The sequence below is a fragment of the Anastrepha obliqua genome, chromosome 4 (genome assembly GCF_027943255.1).
Source record: "Anastrepha obliqua isolate idAnaObli1 chromosome 4, idAnaObli1_1.0, whole genome shotgun sequence".
Lineage (NCBI taxonomy): Eukaryota > Metazoa > Arthropoda > Insecta > Diptera > Tephritidae > Anastrepha > Anastrepha obliqua.
In genome coordinates, this window is record NC_072895.1 from 85,633,459 (window position 1) to 85,644,353 (window position 10,895).

Sequence of the window (10,895 nt, forward strand, 5' to 3'; positions counted from 1 at the left end):
CTAGAAATCCGTGAATGCAAATGGAGATGGCCCATATACTAGAGAAGCCTGCTTCCGAAATCAGTGGAATGGCTCTCGATTAAAATTCAATTGGACCGCGCAAGAGTGGGCGACTCCGAGGCTCATGTAGGCGCAGTCTTAATGATGAATGAGCGCAACGGGGCTGCACACAACGTGGTATCAAGTCAATGACACGGCTGAAAACCAAAGCGAGTTTAAAACATTTGTGAAAACTGTATACACTCATAAGTCGATGATATGGCAACTTATTATTATTATTAGTATGATTTCACAACTTTAAGAACGGCACTTCATTTTCATTTGTTCAATTTATCATGGATCCTCAAATCACAATATTAACAAACCATTCACTGAATATTTAAAAACAAGTAGTTTCTCTTCTTTTTATTTATTTGTTTTGTATTACTCCAACTCATGACGTCAGCCGGTTGTCAAAATCGCGAAAAATAAAGTAATGGTGTTTGGAAGACACCACCTTTAGTATTCTGTACATCGCGTCTAATACACTTAATGCCTATTGCAGTGTGCCCATGCTTGATTGTAATTCCAGAGTCGTTGTTTTATATAAAATACGTTCATTGTGAATAGCTGTGACAAAGAGATATCATAAATGCCATTGTAAAAACAAAGAAGTCTCCACTTAATTTGTCTCATTGCTTTGTTGCTAGTGCAGTTTTTATGTAGGAAAAAGTCCAATTTATGTTATTTCACAAAGTTAAGTGTTATTTTTGAGCATTTTATTACAATTAAAATTGACAAATTATATATTTTTTAAGTGTGAACAAGTCCAAACTTGATTCTCATTATATAAATATTAACTCGCACTTCAACACTTCAAAAGCGTAGTTTAATCGAAGTTATAGCGCATGCATCCAACAGCGATCGAAAAAAGTACAATAGATATACAATAGCAGAAACAACTTTGTTGTTGATCGATAAAAAAAGTAGAAGCGGAAAATACAAGAGCAACACATATAAATAATAACAATAGCCACGACCTACACAAAAAATAATGTCGGAATCGTATGGTATGTAGTTTGACATTCGATTATGAAAATTATGAAGTTTTTATATATGTATACATATGAAAAATGAAATTTACAAATTTAGACGCATTTTTAATTGTAATGGATAATTTCTTGCTGTGTTACAGATTATCTATTTAAATTTTTAATAATTGGCAGCGCGGGCAGTGGCAAAAGTTGCTTGCTTCATCACTTTATTGAGAATAAATGTAAGTTTCGTTATGAACAAGATTGTATTATATTTTAGAAGGGAGCTGTAGAAGTACATATACAGGTGAATCGCGGTAATTCGCAAGCTTGATAAATTGAAAAACGTGATATTTCGTAAAATACTATAGTTCGGTCCCTCGGATAGCTCGAACAAAATGTATGTAATTCGAGAATTCGTATTTCTTCCCCCAACCAAGCGACTTCGTTAATTTTTTCTAGTAATTGAAGTCTCGTAAAAATGATTTATAACTCGTATAATGGACAAAATAGTAAAAAAAATCGTAAATCGGTTTTAAACATTACTTTTGCCTGGGGTCTTGCAAAAGCGCCTTACAGCTCGCATCTTGGCCGGCCGGTTCTAAACTATGCTGCGCCTGTCTGGTCGCCTTGAACTAGTGATTCGCAGTGGACAAAGCTACAGACATGTCAAAATACCGCCATTCGGACAGCGACCGGGTGCCTCCTGATGTCTCCTATCCAACATCTACATAACGAGGCACAAATGCTCCCAGTAGCGGAGCACAACAAACTGCTCAGCAAGCAGTTCTTGCTGGGATGTTACCGCAGGTTTCACCCCTGCAGACACCTGCTTGAGCCTGAGCCGCCTCCCAGGCACGTTAGGAGACACCTCTTAGACTACGCTGACGAAATCCAGGACAAAACTGACCGCAACCTACTGGACCGGACAGTATTTAGACAGTCAATAAACGACATCCACCGGGAGACCGTTACCACCTTCATGAACTCCCGTCCTGTGAATGCCGTAATTGGAGTCCAACCACCACCTATTGCAGACGAAGAGCTCCAGCTTCCCCGTGAGACTCGTGTAACACTGGCACAACTACGTTCTGTATACTGTAGCAGGTTAAACTCCTACATATCCAGAATCGACCCCGACATACCAAACACATGTCCGGCATGTGAAGGTACCCCGCACGACACTAATCACCTCTTCACATGCCCCCTCAAACCGACCATCTAACCCCCCTCTCCCTCTGGACCCAACTTGTCGAAACAGCATGTTTCCTGGGCCTACCCCTAGATGAGCTAGACGAAGACGACCGATGATATGCCTACACAGACAGGGCTACCTATGCTGTTAAAACAACAACAACAAAGCTCGCATCTCAGTTGATAGTGCCCTACAAATCGAAAATCTCAATAACTCTTAATATTTTAGTGGCCTCTTGGATAACGAGATATCGAGATTCCACTGTATATAAAAATGCACATGCACATTCATTGCTTACTTTTCATTAGCAAATAGTAACTCCCCTTCAAACGGGTTTTAAGAAGGCGAATTCGTAGGTTATATTAGATAATTGACAATTTAAATTTGATCAGTCAACTAACTTTGAGGTCACTTAGCAAAAGCTGCAAACTGAAATATAGGTATATATGGCCGCCGTCAGATGAATGGGTTGTTGCGTACGGAGTTTCGAATCTTCGTGCAGGGAACATTAAAATGAAGAAAAAGTTTTTTCTAAAAACGGTCGTCCCTCGGCAGGCAATGTCAAACCTCCAAGTGTAAGTTTGTCATGAAAAAGGTTCTCTTAAAAAATATCTGCCGTTTGGAGTCGGCTTAAAACTGTAGGTCCTTTCATTTGTAAATTTATACGAGTATATGATGGTATATTGAGTAATTTTCGTCAGGTACGGTGCACTAGATAGGGCTACTTTACTGACTACTAACTTAGACTTTACTAACGTAGAACCATCGGCCAGGGGAATCGGGCAATTTTCCTATTAGACGGTTATTGCCTGTGACTACTGTATTATGTAGAAACACAGCTAGTAAATACAATTGGATACGACTGTGTAAAGTATTAGAAGTTTTTCAATTATGTATATTTAAGTTAGAATATAAGGAATATTCAGAATTTGTCATAAAGCCCAATTGCACTATTAAATCAACATTGTCAAAATATGCAGTGCACTAAAAAGTACTTACCACTTTCATCTTAAATTAAATTCGCATAGCACCTGCTTGTTAAATTAATGGTGGATATGTGAAATTTGAGTTAGTAAACATTTTCGTTTTATCTGGCTTCGTTAAGTTTAAAAGTACTTCGATTGTTTGCATGAGATGTCATAAGTGTTTAACTGCGCGCATTTTACATGAAATATGATTTTATTAGTCTTTTACCAAAACTTTCAGTTAAAGATGACAGCTCTCATACAATTGGTGTTGAGTTTGGTTCCCGTATTGTAAATGTTGGCGGCAAATCCGTAAAGTTGCAGATATGGGATACTGCTGGGCAGGAACGTTTTCGCTCTGTGACACGTTCATATTATAGAGGTGCCGCTGGGGCTTTACTTGTTTATGATACAACATCCCGTGATTCTTTCAATGCCCTCAGCAATTGGTTGAACGATGCACGCACGTTGGCTAGTCCGAATATCGTTATTCTTTTGGTTGGCAACAAGAAAGACTTGGAAGATGAACGAGATGTAACATTCTTGGAAGCTAGTACTTTTGCTCAGGAAAATGGTAATAAAAAATATTTTATATTTTACTAGTCGATTGCATTGATTTGGATATTTTTTACACACACCACCCATATAGAGCTCATATTCCTTGAGACGAGCGCTAAAACTGGAGAAAATGTGGAAGAGGCCTTTTTAAAATGTTCAAAAACAATCTTGGCAAAAATTGAAAGCGGTGAATTGGATCCAGAACGTATTGGCAGTGGCATACAATATGGTGGTGCAGCGTTACGAAATCTACAAACACGACAGCGAAGTATTAACAAACCAGATTGCGGTTGTCGTGTCTAATAAGATAGCACAACGAATCAGTAATGCGGATTACGTTTTATAAGCCTTTTACGACTATTTGGTTTTTGATTAATCTGATATTATATTTTAATTTTATTGCATTTAGTACAATTTGAACAGTTAAAATGACAATCGTTTAGAAACGAGTTAAAGTGTGCAAGACGGTAGCAGGCAAATTCATAATATATAGTATACCTATGTTTTATTATTTACACATATATATATGTAATTTTGTATGAATTACATGTATTATATAATATGTTGCATTACGCTAAGCAAAACGTATTACCGGTTTAGTTCACATTATTGTGTTTTACTGTAGTTTTTTATTTTTCCCTCTCAACATTTAAAATCTAAATTCATTCCGTATTGGAGAAGTGTGTACAAAGTTGATATTAGCTTGTTATTTGCCATCTTACACCATTTCTATGTGAACTCGATTTGGCCGATATTTACATTTTCCTAACAATTCCATTAGGTGATATTTAGTAATTCCCTAATTAACTCTTATTTTATTTTTATTAATATTATGTACTAAGGAGGTTTTCATCATTTGTTATTTAAATATGGCATGTACTATCTAATTATTCGCTAAAAATATCAACATAGTTATTAAAATTAAGAAAGAATAAAACTCGAAGATAAATTTTTGTAAATAAGAAAAATAGTAAATAAATCAAAAAAAAAAAAAAACTATGAAAACCTTAGAACAAATATCATTCTTATATGCAATCATTATGCGCAACATAAAAAAGTGAAGTAGTGCACATATGGGGGATTCTGCTGTTTCCGTGGCGCCGCAATCTTATGGCGGATTCTTATAGAACTCGACAAAAGAAAACGAAATGAAAGAGTAAAATTGTTTGATATCGCTTAGTTTTCGAGATATTGAATAAAAAAAAGGCTGCAATTTAGAATAATGTATATTGGGCAATTTTTGGCAAACTATTATGTCTTTATTAATGAAACTTGGTGGAGATGTTAGTGAGGTGTTAAGGAACACTCTTTATAACTCCAAACTATTCGGGAAATAATAATTTCATAATTATTTGCCTTCAAAATGCCCTTTGGAACTTCACTATAATTTGCCACGTTACACTATATATTTTTTAACACTTCACTAAAATTCACGAAATATACACTCACACGCGTGTTTTTACTTATTTTTATACTTATATTCGAATTATTTTTATTAAAATAAAATGCAAATGCATTTGTCCATACAGTCACTTTCCAATTTTAAACGCGAATAAGAAGAAGATTGGAGTGACAACAGTATGGTGTTGTCGGATGCCTGCAAATGAAACAAAAATTAAGTATTTAAGTTTAGTGTTAATGTTGGGGATGGGGGTTATTGTGCCTCCTTACTACATACACGCATATGATGTTTTAATTTTGGGTTCAATGGTTTTAACAAGGAAAGGAGTTCTACGCAAAAATACTGTGGATTGCGTAGCCGGCGTTGGACTGATGAGGGTTATTTTTTTGAAGCGCGGCCGAAGGCCACCCATGCCAAAAGAAGTTCTACGCAAAAATACTGTGGATTGCGTAGCCGGAGTTGGACTGATGAGGGTTATTTTTTTGAAGCGCGGCCAAAGGCCGCCCACGCGATAAAGAGCTCTACGCAAAAATACTCTGTTAATTAATTTAATTTTAATTACTTTATTATTTTTTGTGATACGCTTAATATCATTGTTTTTAATCTTAAATGAGTTGTATGTTTTTATTTTCAAAATTATTTTTCAACTTAAAATTACAGCAAAAAATACTGCAGTTTTACAATGAACCTTCTACTGAACATCTCTGCATACGAACTTCGTTTTTATTTCAAGAGTATGGCAACACCAACTTTTCGCTAAATTAGAGAACTTTAACATTAAATTACTTAAAAACCAAGCGAGATATCGAAAAATTTTACTCGTTCATTTCGTTTTCTTTTGTCGAGTTCTATAAGAATCCGAAATTAAATTGCAGCGCCACGGAAACAGCAGTGTTGCCCACATATGTATATGCGGAAAAGAATATCTCCCAGACTTCACGTTTCCAAACATTATGGAAATCGTTTAGTTACAAAAGCAATTTGGTGCTATTTTTTATATTTCTTGCAAAAATCGGTTAGCATATATCACATATGCCTTGTAAATGCGAGCAGGGTAGTAATACAGTGTAATTATACAAATACTATAAAGTTGGACTAGAAAAATGTTAGCTAATGCTCTTTTTTTACATCTCCATTCGTAACTGCGGCGTAATTTTGATAACAGTTCACCATATCTTTCGCCGCGTAGTTCAACACCTTTACACGACTTCCGGAGAAATTCTATTAGAATAAGTAAATGTGAGTTAGTCATTTTTATTCACTCTAAATTATACACATTACGATTACACATACGATTAAATCACCGGCAATTAATGTCCACAGATAGAAGCAAGCCGCTGGTAACACGCTGACCAGGAGTGCGAATTCGAAGTTGGTGAATGTCTTCAACATTTTTAGGCACAAGTAATGTTAGTAAACTATTGATTTTGTTTTTTAATGTGTTATGATAACACTACGTGATTTTTTGTCGTATTTCAATGATGTGAATTAGTGTCATAGATAATAAGATAGGAAACTCTTTCATTTTGCAAGAGAGCGCGCCCATGAGGACGTTTCAAAACTTGGCAGCACTCACACATTATGGGATTTTGAACAGCTGATAGGCGAAATGGCAGGCTGCCAGAAGAAACGCGCCAAAAATAACTGACGAAAACAGTTCGTTTTTGTTTAATGGAGAAATGACGTGTTGAAATGTTTATAATTATTTGCCTTAAAATTAATTCAGTCGAAATGTAATACTTTTAATTCAAGTGAGTTTGCAGAATCCAAAACTCGTTATATCCTTTTCGACTTCTACTTTTAATTAGTCTTATGTACATAATGTAATTTTATTGAAAACTGTGTGTTGGTTTATGTAAATTTGTATATACGTAAATATTCTATGGTTGAAAAGCATAGGTAAGAGAATTGAATTTGAGATATTTTAAAGGTACTCTGCCTTAACTTGTTCTGATCGTTGTTTGAGAACTTGTTTTTTTTTTGTTACCCACTTTCTGTGATATGTTAAAAAATCGCAATATGCCATGTTTTTAATTTTAACTTATGTTTTCCGTGCTCATTACTTTATTATTATTAAATTACTTTTGTATTTCAGTTTTAAATAGTTTCATTTACATATACATTTTTAAATTTTTTGCTTATTTATGTACATATTTCATACGGATTGTGCTTATTTTTAGTATGTGTAGGTGTTTACGAGTAATATACTATTGGGCAACCGCACACTAAATACTAACCTCAATGGTGGTGTGGAAACTAAAAATTCCCAATTTTTGTTTAAAAAAATACCCAATTCATGTTTCTACCGGTGTGGCAATATTGGCAAATGTTATACAAAATGCACATTTTTCAACGCTCTCATGAGAAAAAGAGTTTCCCATCTAGTCATCTATGCCTGCTACAAAACACGTACATACAAATACAAATTGTGCGAACAACTGGCAATGCCAGTGCTTGGACAAATTTTGTAAACGAATTTATTCCAAGCATCTGTTATGTTTTATTTCTATACTACAAAGTATAATATCTATGATATTGCACAAGTTCTACACTACTAATTATCGAAAATTCAAAAATGTGTAGATTTTAAGCTTATGCTGGTAGAAGTGGTAGAATTACAATTCACCATGAAAAAGTGGTAGATGTGGCTTCTCTGCACGTATCGCTTAAAATTTATGTAATTAGATTGCGTCCCAGAAAAAGAGTTTCCCATCTAGGCATTTCCCAAATAGAGAAAAAATGTACCGTAAATTAATCAATATCACTTGTAAACTATGCGTAAATCTCAGTTATCTAATAATTTTAAATTATCTTGACTATGGACCCACTTACCGGCTATGACGATACGATTTTAATAAGCTTGTGCAATGTTAGCAAATAACTTGAAGAACTTAAAAAACAGCAGACCTACTACCATAAATAATAAGATGGGAAACATAGATAACAATGATAACATAGATAACACGTCATCTATGCCTGCTACAAAACACTTATGGAAAAATACAAATTGTGCGAACAACTGGCAATGCCAGAGATAATGGCAGTGCTACCAGTGTGCGCAATATCTATGATATCTATGATATTGCACAAGTTCTACACTACTAATTATCGAAAATTCAAAAATGTGTAGATTTTAAGTTTTTGCTGGTAGAAGTGGTGGAATTACAATTCACCATAAAAAAGTGGTAGATGTGGCTTCTCTGCACGTATCGCTTAAAATTTATGTAATTAGATTGCTTCCAAACTGATGATGAAAAAATTTTTAGAGGTGTACTACCTAGCTGACCGTTATTCGGCTCTGAGCGAATTTGACAGATATGCCAACGTTATTCGTTTTGTGTTTCATAAACTTTAGCTTTTGCTTAGTGAAACACAAAACGAATGACGGGGGGATCTAAAGTTCCCCTCAAAATTTTTTTTTCACCATATCTAACTAGCAAACCTGGTGTCTATCATTCTTGCCCAAACTTCCAAAATTTACGTTATTACATTGCTTTCAACCTCTCTCGCCTAAAAATATGCAGTGAAGCAAATAGTATTTTACAACTAGCACAAACATACGATTTTGAATGCGAATAAATGCACATTTCGTAAATGCGACCTCAAACACCTTTCGAAAAGCAATGCTGGAAAGTGTTAAATGCGCATTTAAACCTGGATATCTAAAAATTCGTCTAAAACACTACGCAAACGTGCAGTTTTGCGAACTCGACATACCATACTTTCGTCACACCACCTCACGAATAATAAATAGTTAAATAGAAATAATTTAATACTTCTCTTAATTTACACTCATTTGTTTGAAATAAAAAACGAAAAATACAAATACAAATATATGTTTCAAATTTGTAGTCTGTGAGACGAATGATTAGTGACAGAGTAACACTGCTTTCACTTTAGTGATTTAGAGTTAAAGCTCAGCATAAACGGTGTATTAGCGATGAAAAAACCTTAAAGAAGCGCCGAGTTTAACAATTGGCGGGAAGGCAAATGTTTGTCTTGAGTGTGGGTGGTTCTGAATTGGTTAGGAGATCTAGCAGATATGAAAAAGCTTCTTTGTTTAGCCTTTAATATTGCATATTAATATTGAAGATATACAATGTGTTTAGTAGAAACAAAAACAATAAATTTTACTTTGCCTATAAAGTTTCGGTGCAATTAGGGATTACAATTGCCTCTCACCTGTCTCCTATCCTTTATCAAAAATATCAATTCATCATTTTCAACTTTATGTAGGTTAGGTTAAGAAATCTATATATATAAATGTGAAAATCTGTCCCTATGTTCGCTTATAACTCGAGAATAGCTGAACGGATTTATCTTATCTTGGTCTTGAATTATTCGTGGAGGTCTAGGGAAGGTTTTAAAGGTAAGAAAAATTCGAATAATTGCCGGGAAAATGGTCAAAACGTGGACCCGGGTAACCTTCGGATGTGTATATACAATATGGGTATCAAATGAAAGCTGTTGGTGAATGCTTTAGTTCAGAGTATTTTTCATGCCGCTCCGTGACTAGGGTCTCGAGATAGAGACCAAAACGTGGACCCTAGAATGTGTTTGTACAATATGAATATCAAATTGAAGCTGTTGGTGAATGCTTTAGTACAGAGTATTTTTCATGCCGCTCCGTGACTAGGGTCCCGAGATAGAGACCAACACGTGGACCCTAGAATGTGTTTGTACAATATGGATATCAATTGGAAGCTGTTGGTGAATGCTTTAGTACAGAGTATTTCTCATGCCGCTCCGTGACTGGGGTCTCGAGATATAGGTCAAAATGTGGGCCCGGGTAACCTTCGGATGTGTATATACAATATGGGTATCAAATGGAAGCTGTTGGGGAATGCTTTAGTTCAGAGTATTTTTCATGCGGCTCCGTGACTAGGGTCCCGAGATAGAGACCAACACGTGGACCCTAGAATGTGTTTGTACAATATGGATATCAATTGGAAGCTGTTGGTGAATGCTTTAGTACAGAGTATTTCTCATGCCGCTCCGTGACTGGGGTCTCGAGATATAGGTCAAAATGTGGGCCCGGGTAACCTTCGGATGTGTATATACAATATGGGTATCAAATGGAAGCTGTTGGTGAATGCTTTAGTTCAGAGTATTTTTCATGCGGCTCCGTGACTAGGGTCTCGAGATAGAGACCAACACGTGGACCCTAGAATGTGTTTGTACAATATGGGTATCAAATGGAAGCTGTTGGTGAATGCTTTAGTTCAGAGTATTTTTCATGCCGCTCCGTGACTAGGGTCCCGAGATAGAGACCAACACGTGGACCCTAGAATGTGTTTGTACAATATGGGTATCAATTGAAAGCTGTTGGTGAATGCTTTAGTACAGAGTATTTCTCATGCCGCTCCGTGACTGGGGTCTCGAGATATAGGTCAAAACGTGGGCCCGGGTAACCTTTGGTTGTGGATGTGCAATATCGGCATCAAATGAAAGCTGTCGATAAGTGCTTTAATGTGGGGTAATTTTCATACCTATTGATGACTAGGGTCTCGAAATATATGCCAAAACTTGGACCCACCATGTCTTTGCCCAGCGAAGCGGGCCGGGTTTGCTAGTAAAGTCAATAAAAATCATTAATATTGGCTTTAATAAGAGTATTTTTTGTCGAGTGTTTTATAAGCTGTGGTTTTGGCTTTCGTCGTGAAATGCTTTGTAAGGTGCTGTTTGACCAAATTACGTATTGGGTTGTACTTTATTTCGATTCGTTGAAAAGGAAAACAAGTTAGCTCTATGATATTTTAAGG

General features: G+C 35.8%; 2 protein-coding genes across 2 annotated transcripts; one reads left to right on the plus strand and one right to left on the minus strand.

The window, feature by feature from the left end:
- Positions 1-636: 636 nt before the first annotated feature.
- On the plus strand, positions 637-4,701 carry LOC129244753 (ras-related protein Rab-4B). Its single transcript, XM_054882568.1, has 4 exons — positions 637-1,049; positions 1,175-1,255; positions 3,415-3,747; positions 3,823-4,701. The coding sequence occupies exons 1-4, from the start codon at positions 1,034-1,036 to the stop codon at positions 4,032-4,034; spliced, it is 642 nt and encodes a 213-aa protein (XP_054738543.1). The 5' UTR covers positions 637-1,033; the 3' UTR covers positions 4,035-4,701.
- A 975-nt stretch (positions 4,702-5,676) lies between these two features.
- LOC129244755 (uncharacterized) lies at positions 5,677-6,633 on the minus strand. Its single transcript, XM_054882569.1, has 2 exons — positions 6,427-6,633; positions 5,677-6,354 (listed from the first exon to the last, which is right to left on the minus strand). The coding sequence occupies exons 1-2, from the start codon at positions 6,523-6,525 to the stop codon at positions 6,244-6,246; spliced, it is 210 nt and encodes a 69-aa protein (XP_054738544.1). The 5' UTR covers positions 6,526-6,633; the 3' UTR covers positions 5,677-6,243.
- Between the last annotated feature and the right edge of the window lie 4,262 nt (positions 6,634-10,895).

Coding starts and splice junctions, on each gene's coding strand:
- LOC129244753 (XM_054882568.1), top strand. Junction 1,256..3,414: donor TCACTTTATTGAGAATAAAT/GTAAGTTTCGTT, acceptor CAAAACTTTCAG/TTAAAGATGACAGCTCTCAT. Junction 3,748..3,822: donor TACTTTTGCTCAGGAAAATG/GTAATAAAAAAT, acceptor CCACCCATATAG/AGCTCATATTCCTTGAGACG.
- LOC129244755 (XM_054882569.1), bottom strand. CDS start 6,525: ATGTTGAAGACATTCACCAACTTCGAATTCGCACTCCTGGTCAGCGTG. Junction 6,355..6,426: donor TAATTGCCGGTGATTTAATC/GTATGTGTAATC, acceptor TTATTCTAATAG/AATTTCTCCGGAAGTCGTGT.